General features: G+C 45.5%; 3 protein-coding genes across 4 annotated transcripts; 2 read left to right on the plus strand and 1 right to left on the minus strand.

The window, feature by feature from the left end:
- Positions 1-967: 967 nt before the first annotated feature.
- Positions 968-19,885, minus strand: LOC117659113 (C-type lectin mannose-binding isoform-like). 2 transcript variants are annotated; one of them, XM_087873544.1, is made up of 6 exons: positions 19,872-19,885; positions 7,005-7,073; positions 6,798-6,889; positions 5,216-5,356; positions 4,222-4,336; positions 968-1,211 (listed from the first exon to the last, which is right to left on the minus strand). In XM_087873544.1, exons 2-6 carry the CDS (start codon positions 7,060-7,062, stop codon positions 1,150-1,152), a joined length of 468 nt encoding a protein of 155 aa, XP_087729670.1. In that variant the 5' UTR covers positions 7,063-7,073; positions 19,872-19,885; the 3' UTR covers positions 968-1,149. The 2 variants fall into 2 exon arrangements, with proteins under 2 accessions (XP_087729670.1, XP_087729669.1); XM_087873543.1 differs by lacking the exon at positions 19,872-19,885 and adding an exon at positions 16,761-16,816.
- On the plus strand, positions 13,390-14,325 carry LOC132711443 (olfactory receptor 5V1-like). The gene has a single exon (XM_060690352.2). It carries the CDS (start codon positions 13,390-13,392, stop codon positions 14,323-14,325), a length of 936 nt encoding a protein of 311 aa, XP_060546335.2.
- Positions 18,667-23,529, plus strand: LOC117672941 (C-type lectin mannose-binding isoform-like). The gene is made up of 6 exons (XM_034430031.3): positions 18,667-18,748; positions 19,407-19,480; positions 20,322-20,416; positions 21,345-21,485; positions 21,734-21,848; positions 23,298-23,529. Exons 2-6 carry the CDS (start codon positions 19,423-19,425, stop codon positions 23,363-23,365), a joined length of 477 nt encoding a protein of 158 aa, XP_034285922.2. The 5' UTR covers positions 18,667-18,748; positions 19,407-19,422; the 3' UTR covers positions 23,366-23,529.
- The last annotated feature ends 433 nt before the right edge of the window (positions 23,530-23,962 follow it).

The following is a 23,962-nucleotide window of genomic DNA, read 5'->3' on the forward strand; positions in this document are numbered from 1 at the left end:
TTTATATGATGTCTCCCCAGTGATGTTCAACCAACTCAGTGTCTATTCCATCCATATAATAAACACCGTTCCTACTCCAAAGATCTTCACCTCCTCCTCATTTGCTTATTCAGTACCATCTCATCTGAGGATCACGTCATCTACTACCACAAGAGACATATTGCATTGACCATACATGAGGTTTCCTTGATCAAATACCAGCGATGTTTCTCATTGCCTTCTCCCAAAGGTGTAGATCCTTGCCTAGCTGTTGTCACTACAGTGTGTTCCTCTTCCTTTTGCATCTTCTTTTGCTGGTACCCAACAAATGCTTCTGATTATTTAGCTGGGCACCTGGGATGATCTTGGGTGACCCTGGGAATGAATGCTCCCCAGCCTCCTTTGTTCATTGTTTGCAGGAAACCCCACCCCCATCCCCAAAGGAGTCAGAATAGCAGAACCTGGCAGGGGAGAAGTCAGAGTCAAGAGAAATTTAGTGGGTAACCTTGATTGTGTCATTTAGGGTGGAAGTTCACCTGGTAGTTAGTGAAAATCCAGTGTAATAGCTGGTAAATTCCAGGATGATTAGAAGTGGAATCTTCAACGACCATCTCAGAATTTACCCATCGAAAAAAGATTTCTGTATTTTGGGAACAGGGACAGTTAGAGAGAAGCAATGTGTTGGGTTAGGTGATCCTCATATCTTGAACCTATGCATAGAGGGTCATCCTTGGCTTCAGATTGGATGGGGGTGCCAGGCAGTCGCTCTGGGCAGGAGAAACAGTGAGAATTTCACGACTAGCCAAATCTTTCTCTGGCTTCTTAGAGATGCCAAAATATTATATTATATGGAGTAAAAATATCAGAATGTATGTTATCAATCATCCATCCATCCATCCATCCATCCGTCTGTCAATGTGATTAACCATCCAGGAGTCAAATTCTGTGCCCTTATTGTGTTCCAAATCTAGTGATCCAAAGAAGCCTCTTCCAGGTTGTCAATCAAGACGAGAATTTATTGGACCTCCTGGCCCCTGAGGAGGAGCAAAGTCAGATCGAAGCTACATAAAACATCCATGAAGCGAAGGGGTGCATTGGGGAGATTTTGGCAGTCAGGGGGGCTTCCTTGTTTCTCCAGGCTTCATCACTGTGGAGCAGGAAAAGGAGCTATCAGCATTGGCAGAGAAATGGATGCAGCTCCTCGCAGTTCGAATCACTCCATTGGAAATATTCTGGGCAGGAAAAAGAAAGATTTGATTCCCCCTTTGAAGTGACTCCTTCATAGTCCCAAAAGATCATTTTGATGGCTTCTCCCTCATTCTTAGGAGATCATGAGGACACCACAGGTGGAGAACCTCACCTGTCTTAGGGCTCAGCATGTTGTGGCAACCCAGATAACGTAGCTAACCACCAAGTTAATTTTGTCTGGGGTTTTTAGGCTGTTCTTGTATTTGGTTTTGAAGTGTGTGGGGCATCTGTCAACTTTTCTCTTCTCTAGTCTTTTAGTGGCCGAGATTTGTCTGAGTATGATGGCGTAGGCAGGGGTCCCCAATACCAGGGCACTGGCCCACTAGTGGGCGAAGAGAGATTCAGAACCGGGCAGTGGAAGTGGGAGACAAGCACAGGCACACATCCACACTTGCATGAGGTCGAACATGTCTGCACACACTCCATTTGCCAGCATGGAACCAGCACAGAACCCTCCCCTCCCTTCCCCCCACTTGCTGGTCCACAGAGCCAGAAAGATTGGGGAACTCTGGGGAAGAAGATTGATGGATATTTAAGCAGGAAAGAACATAAACCGGGGTCTCCTGTGAGAGTGACAGCCTTTCAGAAGCAGGTTAAGATGGAGCTTGTTTGTTTTATGATGAGCTGCTGGTCCTGTAATTATTTTCATAAACACCTGCAATTCATGAAGGAATGATGGCTTCCATTTTTAATTATTTGTCCCATAAATAACGTTTTGTGTTCCCTTGACTGTACAGAATGTGGACTGTGACAGCTCACTGAGCCAAGGGATAAACCATGTTCACCAAGCAGCTCAGAGGGATGAAGCGACATAAGAGTCGGATGGAGCAGAACTGGAGGAAGGCAAAGAGTGAGGCCGGACAGACGCATGTAAGAGCCCATATGTGGTTCTATGTTGGGATGACAAGAGCAGCAACACTAATGATTTACCCAACCTTCTGCATCTTCAGGTGAGCAGGAACTGGGCAGCCCTTTCAAAGTCACTATGAGGAACGTTCTTGACCTCCGTGAGATAAAATCACTTGCCTTGCCTTGGAGTTGAACTCTGGCTGGCAGGCCCTTTGGAGGTGAGGGAGACCTGTTTGAGCCTTGCTACCTGGTGGAGTTCAGACCACTTGTGTTTCAAGAAGTGGGCAGGATCCTTGTGTCTGTGAGCTCGGCAACCTCCGTGAGGGACTCTTGTCCCTCTTGGTTTAAGGCCTCCTGGGAGGTGCCATGTGGTTGGGTGCAAGAGGTGATTAATGTCTTTTTGTGAGAGTTGGTGGCACTGCCTTTGTGAGAGGGGCATTTCCTCTTTTCTTAACTTGCATAACTGTTGTCCATGCTACCACTCTGGACCTGCTTCAGGGATTGTGGATGGGTTACCTCCTACCTCATGGCTGGTTCCAGACAGTTAGGTAGGAGAGGTGAGGTGTAGTGTGGGGTGGGAGTTGGGTTTGAGCCTTTCACCACTCCTCCAACATCTACATGAAACGACTAGGAGAGGCCATTTGTAGGTTTGTGGTTTGGTATCACCACTATGCTGGCAATACCCAATTATATATCTTCACCCCTAGCCAGACAGGTGATGCAATGGAGGTGCTGGCTGAGCGTATGGAGGATATAAGGGTCTGGATGGGGAGGAACCAGCTTCAACTCAACCCTACAAAGACAAAGTGGCACTGGATTTCTGCCTCCACCCCCCCAGAACTGGTTGATACTTCATCTTTGACATTGTGCAGGTGACACAATGAGCTAGTGCATGATTTGGGGGTCATGGCTCCTGCTTGAGGAGTAAGGGGTCAGCTACAGCTAGGGGATCCTTTTAACAAATTCATTTAATGAACTAATTGCTCACTTGAGGCCTTGCTCACAGTAACTTGTGCCTTGGTTGCCGCAATGTGCTATAGATGGGGCTGCCCTTGAGGTCCACCTGGAAACATTCTCTGGACCAGGATAAAGCTGTGTGTACGGCAATGGTGGCTTCTAGGTTTGCCTCCCTAAGATCTCTGTTGGGAAAGCTGCAATGGCTTCACATTTCTTTCCGAACGCAATTCAAAGTGCTGGTCCTTAGCCTTAAAGCCTTGCGCTGATTATCTGGGGGCCCCCTCTCCCTAAGCGAATCTACCCATCCTACCCAGGTAAATTGGGTGTTCTCCTAGTGCCTTCTTTTCAGCATTACCACCTTATGGGAGCTAGGAAGTGAGCCTTCCTTTCAGCAACCCCCCCTGCCCCATGGAGAACTCTTCCCTCTGAAGTTCAACCAAGCCCCACCCTTTTAGCCTTGGAGGGTGTAGCTTTTCCCACAAAAGGCTGGGAGAATATTGGCTGATTTCAAATCAGAAATCTGATTCGGTGCCAGGTCTTTGTTTTTGTTTGATTTATACTACAGTTTCTGTACCATTTTTTTGGTATAACCACTCCCACTTTTGTTGGGAGTAGGTTATAAAGTAGGGTTTGCTATGTAAGTGTTTTAAATAAATAAATAAGGTAAGGCAATGGTGAAATTCAAAAATTTTCCCTACTGGACCTGTGGGCGTGGCTTGGTGATCATGTGACTGGGTGGGTGTGGTTTGGTGGTCATGTGACCAGGTGGATGTGGCTGCACAACTGACTCACACATAATGTAAAAGCAGCAGGACTTCACACAAAATGGCCCCTGCAACAAGCAGGAACCTCACAGACCTTGGCACAGCTGATTTTCTCACAGCTGATTGATAGTTAAAAAAATGCTAAAAAATAAAATAAAATAAGTTCCGATATTGCCCTCTGCCAATTGTCACACAGCTGATTGTCGCCCAGCTGATCTTTGGAACTTTTTTTAAAAAAAACTTTTTAAAGCATTTTTTTTTACTACCGGTTCGGGCGAACGGTAGCAATTACTACCAGTTCGGGCGAACCGGCCCTAACTGGTAGCATTTCACCGCTGAGGTAAGGCCACCAGTTGCCAGGGCTCCAAGATCCTCATCCTTGCTGGAATTGCACCACAGTTGCTTCCCCAACACCTTGGCTTACTTGTTTCTTTCTCGAGCTTAGCACAGAATTTGTTGTTCTTCGAGGGTTCGGGTTTATCATCGGCCCAGGCTAGGTAGTAGAATCTGGATTTGTTTATCCACTCCCATTCACTTTTCTGTAATGACAGGGAAGCCATGTTAGCCAACTGCGGAAGAGGCTCCAGCTCTTCAGGGTCCAGATCAGAAAGGAAAGTTGTCAGGTTTTAAGAGTCTCTCTCTCTCCCTCCCTCCCTCCCCTCAATCTCGGTTGATCTGGAGCAGCTAAGGAGAGTTACACATGGTGACTGTTCAGATTCTTGTAGAGGGCTAGCATGGATTAAACTTGTACTCATTTGAGCAACCTTGGTTCCTGATTTCTTGCCCTGACAACTATGTTGTTGCCACAAAAAAGAAAGAAAGAAAGAAAGAAAGAAAAGAAAAAAAAAACACTTGTATTCACAAAGTCACCAGGAACTGAGCTCAATTCCAAGGAAATGTCCTCTTTTCTCTACGATCAAGCAACTTTCACGAACTGAAAATGCAACAGAGCACAAGATGTTCTGTTGGTAAGAGAAATGAGCAATTTCTGCACAAAATAAATGAAGGGGAAGAAAGAACAATCCTCCCAGGTTTGGGACTCGCAGTCCCCAAATTAATGACCCACCAGAGTTTGAAGAAGCTTCAGAGGCCATTCAATGGGCCATAAAGAGGAAGGCAGACTGAAGGAGGAGCTGAGTGTGTGAGATGGCCTGGATCCTGAGATGGGGGGGGGAGGGTCAGAAGAGAATTGGGCCCATTTTGGCTTTAAACATACCAGTCAGTTCTCCAAGTGGGCCTGAATGGTCGGTGGGAGAAATGACAGACAGCATTGGAGTAAATAACATTTTTCAGAGGTTTTGTCCAAGGTGAGAGTTTTTATCAGAGAGATCCCGACCTCCCATTGGACGATCCTTCTAAAAGCCTCAAATAAATGGTAAATATGGATTTGTGAACATTAGCAACAGAAAGAGACCTACTTTACTGGGATCATGCAGTCCAATCCAGACACTTTGACTACTTTTGAGATTCCCTGCGACATAATCGGCCATGTCATCTCTCTGTGTTGTGCTTTGTATGGAGGCGAGGTGGCAGCCTGAGTTTTGTTTCTGGCAGAATGCCTGAGATAAAGCGACAAGGGAGAAAGGCAAATGTGCTTGCGGGTGTTAGTTTGTGAAAGCGAGAAAAGAGCCAGGGAATCTGATTCCATGTCTTGACTGTGTTGACTCCCCTCAGATGCTCTTAATGGAATAACAGAGTTGGAAGGGACCCTGTAGGTCATCTAGTCCAACCCCCCCACCAATGCAGGAGACCATACATCATTTCAGACAGATGGCAATCCAGTCTCTTCTTGAAAGCCTCCAGTGATGAAGCTCTCACAACTTCCAAAGGGAACTTCTGTTCTATGGGTTGATTGTTCTCACTGTCAGGAAATTTCTCCTTATTTCCAGGTTGAATCTCTCCTGGATCAGTTTCCACCCATTATTCCTTGTCTGGCCTTCAGGTGCTTTGGAAAACAGCTTGACCCCCTCCTCTCTCTGGCAGCCCCTCAAATATTGGAAGATTGCTATCATGTCTCACCTAGTCCTTCTCTTCTCTAGACCAGCCAGGCCCAGTTCCTGCAACTGTTCATCGTATGTTTGAGCCTCCAGTCCCCTCATCATCCTGGTTGCTCTTCTCTGCACTCTTTCTAGAGCCTCCACATCTTTTTTTATACCAAAACTGGATGCAGTACTCTAGGTGTGGTCTTATTAGGACTTTATAGAGTGCTAGCTTTATAGAGGTATTTATTAGTACCTCCCTTGATCTTGATTGAATCCCTCTGTTAATGCAATTTAGGATTGCATTGGCTTTTTTAGCTGCCGCTGCACACGGCTGGCTCATACTTAATTGGCTGTCACTAAGGCTCTGAGATCCCTCTTACAGTTCCTGCTATTAAACCTGGTTTCACCCAGTCTATATGTGTACTTTTGGTAGATTCTGCAGCTCTTGAGCAATTGAGCGCTCACTGTCAGTGTCCTACTGTCCCCATTTATTCGTATCAATTTTCTGTATTCATAATCATGTTTATATTTATATCTGTTATCTTATACAAGTTTGACAAATAAAATAAATAAATAAATAAATAAATAAATAAATAAATAAATAAATAAATAAATAAATAAATAAATAAATAAATAAATAAATAAATAAATTCCTGATCTAGACTCAGGAGGTCAACTCTCGGATTCCCATCACTTCAGAGGCAAGGAGGTTTGAAGATGCCACCAGAGTTGCCAATGAAACATCAGGAAATCTGTTGTCTAGATTATGGTCACTCAACCTTCAGGCTCAGCACTGCCCAACAGATGCCGGCCATGAAAGCCCAGACCAGTATATCATCAGAGAATACTTGTATTTCAGACTGTCCTAAGATAATGGTCCTTGCTACCTTTTCATGCACACAGCCTAGTGGCCCTGCACTTCAGCCCAGTCAGAGGGACTTGTGGGCTGTTCAAGGCTCTGCCTAGTCTTCTCCTCTGCCTGGGCTAGGAGATTCACAGGCCTACAAGCACTTCTAACCTTGGCATCATTCCAGTTCTTTTGTTCCTCGAAGAGCTTGTTGCAACGCTGATTTCTTGAGTACCATCCTTCGAGACAGGATTTTTGGGCTCCTGTGTGGGAAGAGAGGAAGCCCAATGAGAAGATGGCCAGGAGAGCAGGAAGTGGTGGGGGTGGAGGAGGATGCAAGAGCTGTCTCTAGACAGGAGAGACCCCGTTGGAACTCACCAGTTAGGGAGAAGGCCACGACCAGCAAGCCCAGGGTCACAAAGAGGAATTGCCCCATGGTCTTCTCTCCTGCAGAGAAGAGCAATGAGTAGAGTAGAAGAAGGGGGAGCAAGGACCTTGGGAGGGACTCTTCAGGAAGGGCGATCCAACATCCAACCTGTGACCAAGCTGGGAACCCCAAACTTTGGTTTCCACTTTTTCACTTGCCCAGCTGGACATAATTTCTCCCTCCTTGGTCATCCAGCAGCCTTGGTGGGTCACAGTGGATCCTGCATTGCTCCATAAAGGGCAGAAGGGGCCTCCCCTGGAAAGTCTCTCCCGTCCATCTCTTTCTCTTCCCCAGAGATCCCCCCAGATACCCCTTGCTCCCTGACTCCTGCAGATCCCCTGCTGGAACCTGATCATTAGGTGCAGCCCCCTGCAAGAGGTCCCTTCAGATGGAGAAAGAGACGCAGAGCGAACTGGTGCAGGGGCCTCACCTGTCAGGTGTTCACAGGTGGGAGAGCCGTACTCACTTGTCTCTTTGCCTCCACAGGTAGCAAGTCTGCTCAGTGGCAACTCCAGGCTTCCCTCCAGCAAAGAGAATGGAGGCATTTATAGACAAGGAAGGGGGTGGATTTCTGTTGCGGGGGTGGGGGGGAGCGCAGAAGGAGAGAGAATTTGCTTTGCTTCAGGATTTCTGCTCCTGATTAACAATCTGGAAGAAGCTTGTTTGCACACTAAATTTGGGACATGATAAGGGCACAGAACATTTACTCCTGGATGTTAATCAGATTGATTGATTGATTGATAACAGTGTTCCCCGGGCTTTCTCGCTTGGTGGACTAGAGGAGGTGGCAGTGGCTGCAGAGGTGAGGGAAGAGGGGATGATTTCACATGCACATCATGCTCATAAATGTAGCTTTGTGTGCATGCTCGCTCATCTGCTGCTTTCCTGGCCTGGTTCTGAACGGGTTGTGGCCCATTTCAAACTTTCTTGTAAAGTTCTGAGGGAGCACATTCACTTCCTGTCAAGGATGAACTGCTTCGAAAGTAGAAGGTGTTTCTTGCTTGGGTGACCATGTCCTATTTCTCTCTTGGCCAAATATGCTGTGACCTTTGAGTCTTTGGCCCAGTGCGATCTCTCAGCCAGATGCTGCTCTGTCCCCTGCATGGACCTCTCCACTGGGATCAACTTGGTGATGAAATGTTGAAGAGATGAAGGGAGAGGAGCCATTGTAACCCAGCATGTTGTACCACTTCCCTTCTGAGGGACTTTGGGCGGGCTGCCCTTGAACCTTCACCCTGGATCACAGGATCACAGGGTGATCACCTTATGTAGTTGGTGGGACTCACCTGCTCCATCCTCTGCAAGATGTAGGAAAATCAGTTCCACCATCTCTGGAGCCTCCTCTGGCCAACCTGCAAGATGGAGAACCCACCACCTTCAGAGGGTGAGTCTTCTACTGTTAAGCGGATCTTACCTCCTGGGAGATTTTTTTCTCATATTTCAATTCAATTTAGTTGCCATGGGACAATGTTTGCTGGTGCCCAAATAAATTCCTTGAAGAGAGACAACCCAGGTGCCATGTCTGCAGGATCTCAGGGCTCTTAACAGGGATCCCCAAAACTCCCAGAGCAGCAGTTTTGCTGGTCTTTGGCAGGTTAACAATCGATCGAGAGAGCACCACAAAGGATAGACACTCTGTGCCACAAGCCAAAAGTTGCCTTCTTCCCCTTGGAAGGAAAACAAGGAAGAAGAAGAGGAGAAGGAAGAAGGAAGCGAGTCCTTCTGTCAATAGGCCATGATGGCTCTCTCCCCTCTCATAGGTGAGGGAGTTTATTGAAGAATCACTTGGCATTCAGCAGAAAGAGGTGAAATCTGGGGTCTCCGAGCTCTGATGACAGGCAGTGGGGGTGAGTGTGGGGACCGGAAGGTGGTACCAGCACTTAAGGGTCATCCTTGGCTTCAGGGTGGACAGTGGTGCCAAACAGACTCCAGACAGGGGTCCCCAACTCTCGGTCCACAGCCCGGTGTGGGGCCGCCACGTATTCAGAGCCAGCCACAGAAGTGGTAGGTGAGTGTGCAAGTGCGGGCATGCAAAGCTGCATTTCGAAAAGTGGTGTGTGTGCATGAAACCACACCCTCTCTCCCCACCCCTGCAGCCATCACCATCCTCTCTGGTCCACCAACCTTGAAAGATTAGGGAACACTGTTATCAATCAGTCAATCTGATTAACCCCCAGGAGTCAAGTTGTGTGCCTTCATTGTGTTCCAAATCTAGTGATGCAAACAAGTTTCTTCCAGATTGTTAAGCAGGACCAGAAATCCTGAAGCAAAGCAAATTCTCTCTCCCTCTGCCCTCCCCCCCCCAACATAAATCCACCAGTGCAGGTTCTAGTGCAAATTTCTTCTGCTCCGGAGTGAGAAAAGCACCTGATGAAGCCTGGAGAAGCAACCAAGCCCTTCCCTTCTGTAATCTCTGCTCTATGCCCCTTTCTTTAATGCAGGGGTCTCCAACCCTGGCAATTTTATGACTTGTGGACTTGGGAGTTGAAGTCTACACATCTTAAAGTTGCCAAGGTTGGAGACCCCTGGTTTAATGGATGCTTTCTGTAGCCTGGATTTTGCTCCTTCTGATGGGCCAGAAGCTCAAATAAAATCTGCCCAGCATGTTTATTGTGCAAAGCCAGAAAATTGTTGAGGTTTGAAGCTCAAGAACGTCTATTGATGCTACGATGCTTTCTTGCATGTTCATTTCCCTTCAATTGGAGTGTTGGGAATCTGCTGGATCTCAGCACCACTTTCCTGTCCCCAAAACAAGTTAGTTGGGTAGGTGGGATACATACACTCCCAGCATCCTTTGCTCATCCTTCCCAGGAACACCCTACTGCTCTCAGGAGCAGCACAATGAGACATCCCAGCAAGACTTGAAAGGACAGAAGTCGTAGTTAAGCGAAATTCATCGTTCCATTCAGGGTTGAGGTTTTCCTGGGAGTTGATGATAAACCCATCAGTGGGATGGGGGAAATGGCCACTGGGATTCTGGGATAACTAACAGTGGACTCTTGGATGACCACCTCAGAAGTTACCCATGTAAAACAGGTCGTTGTGTTTTGGGAACAGAGACAAGAGAGAAGCACCGAGTTGGATCATGTTGTCCTCCTATGTTGAATCTCATAGGGGATCATCTTTGGCTCCAAGAATGGAGGGTTATGCTCGTCTCCCTGACCAGGTGAAAGTTGTGAGGATTTCACGTGCACCAACATCTTTCTCTGGTTTCCTTCTTTTTTTTTTTTATGGAGTCAGGTGTTGTCTTTTATGCTGCTTGGTTAATATAATATATAACACTAATCAAAATTATACATTATACATTCAGGCACTGAACTTTGAGCCTTAGCAAGAAGACAATGGCCCTTGCTGGTTTTGTTGTGGAGGGAGGGAGGGAGGATTTAAACATTACATTTTATGTAATGGATAAAATGGATTCATTTCTGGAACACCAGCTACAAACTACAGTGAGAGCTGAATTCTGATTTCTCTTCCTGACTAGCTGCATTTCAAGGTAGAACGTTTTGCTCTCTTTCTTCCACTGTCTCCCCCAGCCCTGATACAACTTAATGAACCCTGTGCCAGCTAACAAGCCCCAGCTGTGAGTTTCCCCCTAGAGGGTCATGGCTGAGTCTCCTCTCAGCTCTACTCCCTGCAGGAATATGCTCAAGGCCTGCACACCAAGGCACATTTCCCCCCATGAGTTACCACCTGTCACAGACAATGCAGGAACCAGGAGTGTTGCTTCTGTTGTGAGACTGAGCTTTTAAAAATCTCCCTTCCTGCTCTGTGGACAGAGTTTTGGCTGAGCCACCTCTCATCTCTTTGTGTCCAAAGCCAATTGTGGGAGAACTGGGGAGAAGATGACTCTTCTTCTGCCACAGCTGAGGTCTTCTGAGGGTAGGTCAACCAGCACAGGTGAGTCGCTTTGTGGTCCATCCAGCATCCTCAATTTCAACTTGGAAGGGAACAGAGGTAGTGTCCTACCAAGACTTTTAGGACTTTGAAGAGCAAGAAAGGGTAGCCTTCTTCTGTGTTGAAGCTGAGAGTAAGACAAGCATTCATCTCCCATGGAGATTACAACATATCCAAGGGCACAATTTTGGCTGGGCTGAGCCTCACATTTATTGAGAGAATTTAAAGAATTTACTGAGATTAGGAGGGAGAAGGAACCCTGAAATGGAGAAAATGTGACTACAGCCAAATGGGCCGTCAGTCAATCAGAATAGAGCTGGAAGGGACCTTTGAGGTATTCTAGACCAACCCCCTGCTCAAGCAGGAGACTCTAGACCATCCCAGACAAATGGCTGTCCAGTCTCTTCTTAAAAATCTCCAGGGTTGGAGCATCCACAACTTCTGTTCCACTGGTTAATTGTCCTCACTGTTAGGAGGTTTCTCCTTAATTCCAGGTTGCTTCTCTCCTTGATGAGTTTCCAGCCATGGTTTCTCGTCTTGCCTTCTGGTGCTTTGGAAAATAGGTTGACCCCCACCCCTTCTTTGTGGCAGCCCCTCAAATACTGGAATACTGCTATCATGTCCCCCCCCTAGTCCTTCTTTTTTCTAGACTGGCCATGCCCAACTCTTGCAACCATTCTTCATATGTTTTTCTCTCCAGGCTTTTAATCGTCTTAGTGGCTCTTCTTTGCACTTTTTTTTTCAAAGTTTCAATATCTTTTTTGTAATGTGACCAAAACTGGATGCAATATTCCAGGTGTCGTCTTACTAAGGCTTTATAAAGTGGTACTAATACTTCATGGGATTTTGATTTTATGATTGTTTATACAATCAAGGATTGTGTTTCCATTTTTGTCTGCTGCCGCACACGGCTGTCTCATGTTTAATTGATCATCCATGAGGATTCCGAGGTCCCTCTCACAGTTACTATTCTTGAGCCAGGTTTCGCCTAATCTGTACTTTTACCTTTGGTTTTTCCTGCCTAGGTGTAAATCCTTGCTTTTCTCCACATTAAATTTCATGTTGTTGGATAGAGCTCATCATTCAAGTCTATGAAGAACTTTAGCTTGTCTTCTGGGAGTGTTGATGACTTAGTGTCATCTGCAAACTTGATGAGTTCCCCTTTTATTCCCTCATCTAAGTCATTTATTAAGATAATGAAGAGTACTTGGCCTAAGATGGAACCTTGTGCTACCCCACTGCTTCCTTCCTTCCATGTAGATATAGTATCATTAAGGTTGACTCACTGAGTATGGTTTGTCAGCTAGTTTAAAGATACATCTGGTGGTGATGCTGTCTATCCCATATTTTTCTAGTTTACCAAGAAGTAGGTTGTGGTCTACTTTGTCAAATGCCTTGCTGAAGTCTAAATATACTATGTCCACAGCATTTTCTTGGTCTACTAATTTATCACTCTGTACAAGAATGAAATAAGATTGGTTTGGCATGATCTGTTTTTAACAAACCCACACTGACTACTAGTTATAACTTCATTTGTTTCTAGATGTTTACAGATCTGTTTTTTGATTATTTTTCCCAGTATCTTCCCAGGTATTAATGTTAGGCTGATTTGTCTGTAGTTTCCTGGATCTGTCCCCCCCCCCCCAATTTTTTGAAGATGGGAACCTTATCAGCTCTTTTCTAATTCTCTGGTAGTTCCCAGTGCTCCAGGATTTTTTAATATATGATACAAAGGTTCTGACTTAACATCCGCCAGCTACTTCAGAACTCTGGGATATAATCCGTCAGGTCCTAGTGATTTATACTCATCAAGATCTAACAGGTGTTCTCTTACCATTTTCTTGCTTTTTAAAAAAATTATTTCTAGTCTGTATTTTACAGTTATGGGTTACAGTTTCTTTTTGGGTGAAGACTGATGCAAAGAATGAGTTGAGCAGCTCTGCTTTGTCTCTGCTGCCTGTCACTTCCTTGCCGTCTTCTTTCTTTAGTGAACTGACTGTTTCCTTGACATCACCCTGGTGCTAATTCTAATTCAAAATAACAGAATAATAGAGTTGGAAAGTATGTTGGCTATGCAAAATGGTTCTGATACGAAGCTTGGAAGGTATCTTCCTTGGAGTTTCTCAGCATGACAAAAAAAAAACCCAAGAATCAAGAGGGAAGGAAAGGGCAGGGAGGCAAGGAAGGAAGGAAGGAAGGAAGGAAGGAAGGAAGGAAGGAAGGAAGGAAGGAAGGAAGGAAGGAAGGAAGGAAGGAAGGAAGGAAGGAAGGACCTAAAATATCCACCTGTATATATTTGACCCTTAATATAGGTTATCTTCAGGTATAAGAGATTCCTCAAATTTCATTCTGCATAGATTGAAAGCTCAACTAATCACTTTCTCATTGTGCTTCTTCCGTGTGTTCCTCTCTCTTCCCAGCTGTCCCCTTTTCTTCCTCATGGATTCACAGAACAAAACTGAAGGGATAGAATTCATCCTCCTTGGCTTCTCCAGCCTTTTGAGCCACCAGGTTCACCTTTTCTTGGTGTTCCTGGCTGCCTATTTCGCCACACTGATGGGCAACTTCATGATCATAATTCTGGTTCTCCTGGATTCCCGTCTTCACACCCCCATGTACTTCTTCCTCAGCCAGCTCTCCTGCCTGGACATCTGCCTTTCTTCTGTGGTGGTACCAAAGATCCTGGTGAACCTCCTATGCCAACATCACACTATCTCCCACAACCAGTGCCTGGCACAAGCCTTCTTCCTGATTGGCTTTGCAGGATGTGAGCCAGCACTGCTGGCCGTCATGGCCTATGACCGCTATGCTGCCATCTGCCAACCTTTGCACTATGCTCACCTGATGAGGGGCAAGTTGTGCGTCCAGCTGTCTGTGGCCATTTGGCTCTGGGGCTTCCTGGACTCAGCTATCTACATTGCTCTGGCTTCCAGGTTGGAATTTTGTGGAAATTACCAGATTCCTCACATCTTTTGTGATGGTCCCCCATTACTGAAAATTGCCTGCAGTGATACTTCCGTCAATGAGTTGGTCACTCACATCACTGGCACCTTGGTGGGACTTGTCCCTCTTCTGCTCATCATCCTGTCCTATTTCTACATTTTGTCCTCCATTCTGCAGATCCGCTCCAAGATCGGCAGGCGCAAAGCCTTCTCCACCTGCGCTTCACACCTTGCTGTAGTAACACTCTTTGTTGGAAACGCTTTTGTGAACTACAACCAGCCCAGTGCTGGCTACTCTCTAGAGGTGGACACTTTGATCTCCACCATGTTTTGCATTGTCACCCCTATGCTGAACCCCTTGATCTACAGCCTCCGCAACAAGGAGGTGAAGGGGGCCCTGAGGAAGCTTCTCAGCTGCTGGAGAATAGCATAGTTTTCATTCATTTATTGACAATAAACATTTCTTGTGCTGTCTGGGAAGAGCCCATGGGAAAAAAATTACCCTTTGCTGTTGGAATATTCTGCTATGCAGATATGAAATGCTTCTCTTCTCTGGACATTTCTTTACTTTGTCTTCTTTTCTGTTTTATCTCATCCAAAATAGTTTGCATTTTCTCTTGACTCTTCCTTTTGAATTCACTATTATATTGTATAAAATAAGTTCCTGTGTTGGTGAGATGGTTAACAAACAAACTGAATGAATGAATGAATGAATGGCAGATTTACTTGTACCCCAAACTATTCTGAAATCAGTACCTTTATGTACATTTTTTTTTTTAAAAAAAACACTTTTGATTTCCTTTTTCTTTCTTATTCTGTATTATTTCTTATTCTGTAGCAGTGCTCTATCCCTACCTGCCTGAAGACATCTATTATAGTGCCAGTCCCTAAGCAGACAGTAGTGGTATCCCTTAATGATTATAGACCAGTAGCTTTAACATCTGTTGTCATGAAATGTTTTGAGAGGCTGGTGTTGAACTATATTAAGGCTAGTCTCCCATCTACTTTGGACCCATACCAATTTGCATATAGGGGTAATAGATCAACTGACGATGCTATGTCTCTTGTTGTCCATACTACATTGAATCACTTGGAACTACAGGGGGCATATGCAAGGCTGTTATTTGTGGATTATAGCTCTGCCTTTAACACCATTTTACCCAACAGGTTGTTTTTTAAAATGTCCAATTAGGGTATAAATCAGAGGATTTGTTTGTGGATAAGGGATTTTCTGACAGGTAGGCCACAGTCAGTAAGGATGGGATCTCAGCATTCCTCTACTCTGATACTAAGCACAGGAGCCCACCCCAGGGTTGTGTGCTAAGCTTTTTCCTTTATTCCTTGTACACACATGCCTGCACCCCATTGTATAACACCAACACAATTATTAAATTTGTGCATGACACAACAGTGGTGGGGCTCATTAATAAGAACAATGAGTCTGCTTCCAGGAAGGAAGTACAAGGGCTGACATTGTGGTGTAATGAAAATAACCTCACACTTAACACCACAAAAACTAAAGAACTTATAATTGAGCTCAGGAGGAAGAGAGATGTACATCTACCATTGTACATAAATGGTGAGGAGATGGAGAGGGTGGATAGTTTTAAACTTCTGGGCATTTATACCTCGAAGGACCTCTCATGGACTATGAATGCCAACATGCTTGTGAAGAAGGCACAGAAGAGGCTGTACTTCCTGAGAATGCTCAGGAAGAGAAATCTATCTCAGCATCTACTTCTGTCCTACTATCGCAGCACCATTGAGAGTGTCCTGACATACGGCATTCTTGCATGGTACGGGAGCAGCTCTGTAGCGGACAAAAAAGCTCTACAGAGAACCATTAAAACTGCCCAGAATATCATCGGACTCCAGCTACCAGCCCTGGATGACATCTTCACATCTCGCTGTTTGAGGAAGTTGCATAACATTCTCCTAGACTCTTCCCATCCTGCTTACAATCTTTTTGGATTGCTGCCTTCTGGCAGAAGATACAGGACAATTAAAACTTGGACCACACTTCTTCTGAATAGTTTTTATCCCAGAGCTATAATTGCACTCAACCATGAACTAAAGGGCCACCATCAGTGAGCTGTCGGACAGCATTACTTGGTCTGTTGTGTGGATGTTTGGGTGGTTTAGGGGTGGGGAATTGTGGAGGATGGGAGTGTGTTTGGGGATTGTTATGTCCAACCATTGTTGGATCTGGTCTTTGGGTGTTAAGTGAATTTCGTTGTATGGGTATACTGTGTATACACGTACAATGACAATAAAGTTATTAAAAAAAAATCCATATAGCCCCCCTCTATGGCACAAGGGTGGGGAACCATGGCCCTTTTATGACCTGTGGACACTACCATCAGCATCCAAGTCAGCATAAACAAGGAGTATAAACAAGGACCTTCTTGGGCTCCCCCCTTCCAGTAGAAACTTGCTCCGTAAGGGGGTAGAGTCCCTCATAGGGTGCGGGAGCTGAAGGCACAAGTCACAGTCTTTCAACATTTGTTTATTCCTTCACAGACTCCAGAACAGTGCATAACAGTGCTGCCCTTTGGGCATAGCCTCCCCTTTTCTCAAAGACTTCTAAGTCTATTGATCTCCCCCCCCTCCCCACTCAGGGGCCAAACATCAGGCACATCCTGATGCCAAATAGCATTATATTTAAGCAAAGTTTCAGTTTTCATATCCTGGTACAGAAGCACTTTGAGGTGGAGGTAGTCATCTTTCATTTTGTTAGAACTTCCTGGTAGCCCTGAGTAGGGGGGTCCTAGCCCAACAGGGTCCAAGCCACCCTTGTTTGCAACCAAAAGGAAGGGCTGTTTCCTCAACTCAGCAATGTGCAGTTTCAAAGGCAAGTTAATTGCTGACCTGTGCATAGAATATCCTGGTGCTGCTTGAGGGTTATGGTGGATTTTTCCATCTTATGACACACAAGGTCTGTTGAACTGTCTCAACTCAGCCAAGAAGCAATGGATTGAACTAATCTAGGAGAGCTCCAACCTAGAACTAAAGAGAAATATCCTGAGAGTGACAACAATTAACCCGTGGAACAACTTGCCCAATGGGGGGTTTCAAATTATTTTACTACCGGTTCTGTGGGCGTGGCTTGGTGGGCGTGGCATAGCTTGGTGGGCATGGCTTGGTGGGCGTGGCAGGGGAAGGTTACTGCAAAATCCCCGTTTCCTCCCAATCAGCTGGGACTCGGGAGGCAGAGAATAGATGGGGGCGGGGCCAGTCAGAATTTTTACTACCGGTTCTCCGAACTACTCAAAATTTCCGGTACCAGTTCTCCAGAACTGGTTAGAACCTGCTGAAACCCACCTCTGAACTTGCCTCCAGAAGCTGTGGGTGGGTGCTCCAACACTGGAGGTTTTTAAGAAGAGACTGGACAGCCATTTGACTGCAATATTATAGGGTCTCCTGCTTGAGCAAGGGATTGGACTAGAAGACCTCTAAGGTCCCAACTCTGTTCTTCTGTTATTTAATGACCTGTGCAAAGGATATTCTGATGCTGCTTGAAGTTACAGTGCATTTTTGCATCTTATGACCTGCAAGGAATCCAGGTATGCCAATTTCCAAAGGTTCTCTTTAAAAGCTAGCTGAATCCCTCCTGCCTCCCAGGATAGAGCTTGGGGATTGTGTGTCTTTTACAATACAGGCAACAAAGCCATGGGGGGGGGGGTGGTATAAAAAAGGGGCTCAATTCTGCCCCTTTTTGCAAGGCAGATTTTGCAAAGCTGGCAGCCTTCAGCCTCCAGTTGCAATAGCAGGAGCAAATTTGGGAGCCTTGCATTGGGATAAAACCAGGAAACATTTATGTAGATTCAAGAGGTGTCTGGGGAAGATAAAAGATTAGGGTCAGAATGGACAAACAAGGTGTTCCTGACAAGCAATGGGGCAGATATTAAGCAAGTGTGGATCTCATCCAAACCACAAAAACGTTGGCAATTGTCAACGTTCAAGCACGTTCAGGAAATGAATTAGTGATGAAGCAGCTCAGCAGACTCAAAAGAAATGATTGCATTTGCTATTCTGCATGAAACGTGTAGATGCAATCTGGCTGCAGGAAGATGCAGCATAAGAGGAAAAAGACAAGTGGAAAAGCCAGAAGCTGTAAATGATAAAATTTGGAGTTCAAAAGGGAAAGTAATTATTGCAAGGATGCCAGTAAAGCAAAATTAGGCAGGCGAAAGAATTGAAACAGAGATAACTGGCCACTGTGCAGTTTGGGAACAGGGACAGTTAGAGAGAACCCAAGTCAGTTACAATTTATTATCATCACCAATGTTTGCAAAGCAGCAAGTAAACCCTGCTGTCCTCTCCTCCTCCTCCTTAATCAGCTTTGCTAAACACATGAATTAAATAGCTTTGCATGGGAATGCCTGGGTGAGATAGTTGGGCTAAGCAGAGGAGTAGCCTCATGAAAACACGAGGCCAGAGGCATGGCTTGCTTTGTGTAACTCCCACTGTGCTCTAGGCACAATGAACGCGGGTGGGAGCAAAACCACAGACTCACAAATATTGCTCAAATATTACTAAACAAAGCATGTAGGACATGCCAACCGGCTGAAATGACAGCTACGTTATGAAAGCTTCGGAGCAACCTATGTACACGTGTCTCTGTGTGTGTTTCTAACTGCTGTGGGGGTTTAAGCCAGTAATGGGGAAAGGGGGCCACACATGACACCCTGATGTTCACGTTGGTGGGTTTTGCGGTTTGGGGATATAAAAGACCTGGCTGAAGGGAACCTCCCCATGTCCTCCTTCTGCGCAGAGCAAGATCATCCTGCTTCAATCTCCACCTCGGGTTGTTTAGTTGGGCTTCAACACCTCAGACAAAGACCCAGAGTTGACAAGTGAGTGCTGCTTTCCCACCTGGGGGAACATGGCAGGTGAGGTCCTTGCATCAGATCACTCCTGGGAGTCTCTCTCCATCTGAAGGGACCTCTTTAAAGTTGCTGCAGATTCCAGAAGGGGCTCTGTGGGATGGTCCCTCAGACAGGGAGCAAGGGATCAATTGGGTGATCTTTGGGAGAGAGAGAGAGAGAGACCCACAGAAGAGTCTTTCTAAGGGAGCTTCCTGCTGATTACATAGCAATGCAGAATCCAGTGTGACCCACCAAGGGTGTTTCATGACCACGGTGAGAGAAAGGGGGTCCAGCTGGGCTAGTGCAAAACTGTAGACAAACTGTTGAACTCTCAGCTTGATCCTGGGTTGGATGGTCTCCCTTCCTGAGTGAGCTTTTTAAGGAGCTTAGCTCCCCCTCCTTCGCAATGGTGAGAGTGCAGTAGTGCAGGATACTTCTGCTGACTGCTGATTGACAGCAATTTGGCAGATTGAATCTCACCAGCTCAAGGTTGACTCAGCCTTCCATCCTTCCAAGGTTGGTAAAATGAGGAGCCAGTTTGTTTTGGGGCAATATGCTGACTCCATAAAACTGCTTAGAGAGTGCTATAAAACACTGTGAAGCGGTATATAAGGCTAAGTGCTATTGCTATTTTTTCTCTCTGCAGGAAAGGGAGGAAAACCATGGGGCAAATTTCCTTTGTGAGTTTCGGTTTGCTGATTGTGGCCATCTCTCTGAGTGGTGAGTCCAAGCAAGGTCTCTCATGTTCGTAGAGGCTAAAGTTCTTGCATTTGAATCCTTTTAGTACAATTAAAATTCACAATCATGAACACAATTAACAGTGAAAAGCTTGGCAAAATATACATGCATTTATCGTTACAAGTTTAGTGCTTCCCACTCCTTGCATTGGAGTGGTCCCATCAATGATCTCTCCTGAAACCTCTTGAGCAGTTACAGGTCCTCCAGAACGGAACCACGTGATTCCCATATTTTGCCCCAGTCAACAGCCTGGTTCTTGAAGGAATCCAATTTCAGGCTTAGCACATTTACACAATTCACTGAATGATACACCAACCAAAGCAGAAAGATTCACACAAGACTTTCAGTTTGAAGAAAATTAACCTAAACTAACCCTAAATTTCTTTGAAAGGACAGATACTGAAGCTGAAGCTCAAATACTTTGGCCATCAAATGAGAAGCGAGGGCTATTTGGAAAAGACCCTGATGCTGGGAAAGCTGGAAAGCAAAAAGAGAAGGGGACAACAGAGGAGGAGATGGTTAGATAATGCCATCAATGCAATGAACAGGAGTCTCGGGTAATGGATGATGGGAGGGATGAGATGCTATTGTCCATCAGGTTGTGAAGAGTCAGATATGACTTAGCCACTGATCATCAACAACCAAGTTTGGAAATTTGCAAATGCAGCCACTGCGTCTGTAACCCAAATCAGTTTCTGTTTATTGTCATCAAAGATGTTTACAACTCAACAGGTCAAGAATGTTCTGCAGACCCAGCTGTCTCCTCTACCTTCTCCTTTTCTCCTGGCCATCTTCTCATTGGACTTTCTCTCTTCCCCCAAAGGAGTGAAAGGCTGTTGCTGTCCCGATAATTGGCTGCCCATGAATGGGTTTTGCTACAAGCTCAACGATCAACTCAAGACCTGGAATGACGCAGAGGTTAGAAATGTTGTGTGTCTGTGAATTTCCTCACCCAGGCATGGGAAAAGCCTGGCCAGAACCTTGCATAGCTCCCAAGTACACACTCTGGCTGGGCACAAGTGGAAGGCCGCTAGGATAGGTGCATGAAAAGGTAACAAAGGTCATGATTTTAGAATAATATGAAATGCAAGTATTCTATGGATGATATACTGGTTTAGGCTTTCATGACCAGTATCTGTTGGACAATGTCGAACTTCAGGGTTGAGTGACTGTCTTGCAGACAAACGATTTCCTGATGTCTCACTGGTAACTCTGACTGGTATCTTCAGACCTCCTTTATTCTGATGAGGATCTCAGATTTTAAACAACGTATCAGGAAAAACATCCTTGATGGTCAACGGACTGAAGAGGGTGGCTAGGATGATGCAATCAGATGCCTGCTCAAACACACACACACACACACACACACACACGACTCTGGAAAGACTACAGAAAAGAGCAACAAAGATGATTAGGGGACTGGCAGCTAAAGCATATAAAGAACAATTGCAGGAATTGGGTAGGTCTAGTTTAATGAAAAGAATAAGTAGTGTTCCAATATTTGAGGGGCTGCCACATAGAAGAGGGGGAGGTGGGCAGTCAAGCTATTCTCCAAAGCACCAGAAGGCAGGAAAGAAGCAATGGGTGGAAACTAAGCACGGAGAGAAGAAACTTAGAACTAAGCAGAAATTTCCTGAAAATGAGAACAATGAATCAGTGGAACTCCTTGCCTCCAGAAGTTGTGGGTGGAGAATTTGAAGAAAAGATTGGACATTTGTCCGGAATGGTCTCCTGCTCTGAGCAGGGGGTTGGACTAGAAGACCTCCAAGGTCCCTTCCAACTCTGTTATTCTGTTACGTTCCTTCTCTGCTGAATAAGTGCCTTTCTCTGTTGTTGCTCTTCCCAGATGTTCTGCAGGAAATTAAAGCCAGGCTGCCACCTCGCCTCCATCCACAACATGGCAGAGTCAGCTGACTTGGCTGAGTATGTCTCTGACTATCTCACAAAGAAGGACAGTGTCTGGATTGGGCTGAATGATGCCCAGAAGGTAGATCCTTTGTATTTGTCAAGGAATTGCGTAGCAATTGTCCAGCTGAAGTAGGAGAGGCATTCGCCAAGTTTAACCCTGCTTAGTTGTTCCAGATCAACTAAGATCGATTAGCTAGATGGAGAAAGAGAGGGAGGGGGGTTCTATATGACCTGTCCCTTGAAACCTGCCATCTTTTCTCTCTCTGGCCAGGGCCCTCTATAGCCAGAGCCTCTTCCTATGTTAACGTGGCTTCCCTTTCGTTACAGAAAGGTGTCTGGGTGTGGACAGACAGATCCTCCACCAACTACCTAGCTTGGGGTGAAGGAGAGCCCAACAACCAGCAGAAGAATGAGTATTGCGTTGAGCTCATAGCCAAGACAGGTAAGCCAAGGTGGGGGATGGGGGAGGTGTTCAAGATGCACTTTCAACAATGAGGACTTATTTCATCCAAGTTGGAACCCCCACCAGTGGCCAATGGATGACCTTGGTTGATCTCCTTAGATTCTAAACTCTCACAGCCTGACCCTCCATACAGCCAAGGGAATACAAAACGCCCATGGGATAAACAAAAATGGAACTCACCATTTCTTCAAAAACCCAAACTTAATTATTACAGCACCATCATTAAACCAGCCATCTTCATCTTAACCTACTCACTTAGAGCGTTTAGAGAAGAGAACAATTAATGCACTGGTTTTCTTTGCTCTCCCCCAAACATCACCATCAGCTGCTCTCCTGAAGGGGGGGGGACCAGGTTGGGGAGGAGGAGGAGGAGTGGTTTGACAGATGAGTAGACCAATCACAGTGGTTATCCATCTAAATGTGCTCAGTTGAATAGTTGAAGAGTGAAGTCCAGGTTAGGGGTGGAGAACAGGAGGCCCAACAAGGCTAGATCCATTTCATTCAAGGGAACATCACCCTCCATATATCGGGACATTTTTTGAGCAAGTCCTGTGGTTGTTCAGCTAGCTAAATCTCTATTGGTCTTACATTCCACAGAAACATTTGAATAACTCTTTCCTCCTGTGCTTTCCAGTGAAGTAGAGAAGGTGCAGGTGAGGCTACCAGCCTCTGTTGCATCCATGCTACAAGAAGACTCCTATCCTGAAGGGTCAGGACAGTCCCAGCCAGCTTTGGCACATTTCAGCCAGCATGCTAGAAGTGCAACCACAGCACGCTCATGCTCAGGAGTCACGATGGCACAGTGGTTAGAGTGCAGTATTGCAGGCTAACTCACTACTCACTGCCAGCAATTCAATTCTGACCAGTTCAAGACTGACCCAGCCTTCCATCCTTCTGAGGTCGATAAAATGAGGGCCCAACAACATGTTGGGGGCAACATGCTGACTCTGTAAACCACTTAGAGGGGGCTGCGAAGCATTATGAAGCAGTATTTAAGTCTTAAGTGCTATTGCTCTTCTGGGCAAGCTATGATGTCTAATTGAGGGACATCTTTGCAAACCAATATACTGCTGTCCATATCCATCATCCAGGGGTGCCCTTTGGATTTTGCAAAAAAAGAAAAGAAAAGAAAAAGGCAAAGTAGCAGCCTTAACTGTGAAATCAATACTCCACCTAGTTTTTACATGCCAAAGAGATGGGTCAGAAAAGCTCTTTGATGCCCTCTTGTAGTGGAGCAGAGCTTGTCAGAAAATTCTGGTTGACTTGGCCTGACTTGATGGCTAGGTAAGTCCATCTCAGCACATGAAGTTCTCCACCTCTGCTATCTTCATGCCCCCCCCCCCCGGGCAAATGAGGGAGGAGCCACTGAAATACTCTTCAGGGACTCTGAGGGAGTCACTACTCACTACTTTCTCTTTTTCTGCCCAGGTTTCAAGTATTGGAACGATCATCCTTGTGATGTCTTGCGTGCTTTCATCTGCGAGTGCAAATACTAGTGCCAGTTGCCCTTTCCCTGCTCCAGGGTGAGGGAAACACCCGGTGAAGCCTGGAAAAGCAACGAAGCCCTGCCAAAATCTCTCTTCTCCACCCCTTTGCTTGATTTCTGTAGCTCGGATCTGATTTTGCTCTTTCTGGTCAAATAAATTCTGTCTTTATGTGACTGACCTCAATTATTTTGCATTCCTGACAACTCAAGACTTTTTCATGGCAAGGCTTGGCATTAAAGTGGGGCAGAGGGTATTTTTTTCAGAAAGACCATCCATCGAGGCTTTGATGCTTTCTTGCATGTCTGCCTCATTTTAATTGGAAGGTTGAGAATCTGACGAGCCTCAGCACCATTATCTATCCCCCTAAAGCTGATTTAGATGGGAAGGTGGGTTGACGTTCTCCATTGAATTAATTTATTAATTCAAAATTAATTTCCCTGGAAATTAATCAGATTGATTGATTGATTGATAGCATGTAGTTTCTGAGCCTTCTGACTCCATATGAAAAATGGAAATATTTTGGCCTCTCTAAGAAGTCAAAGAAAGTTTTTTTTTCCACATGAAACTCTCACTTTTTTCTTCTGGCCAAGGGGGCTTCCTGGTAGC

The sequence above is a fragment of the Pantherophis guttatus genome, chromosome 7 (genome assembly GCF_059756535.1).
Source record: "Pantherophis guttatus breed Tessera chromosome 7, ASM5975653v1, whole genome shotgun sequence".
NCBI lineage: Eukaryota > Metazoa > Chordata > Lepidosauria > Squamata > Colubridae > Pantherophis > Pantherophis guttatus.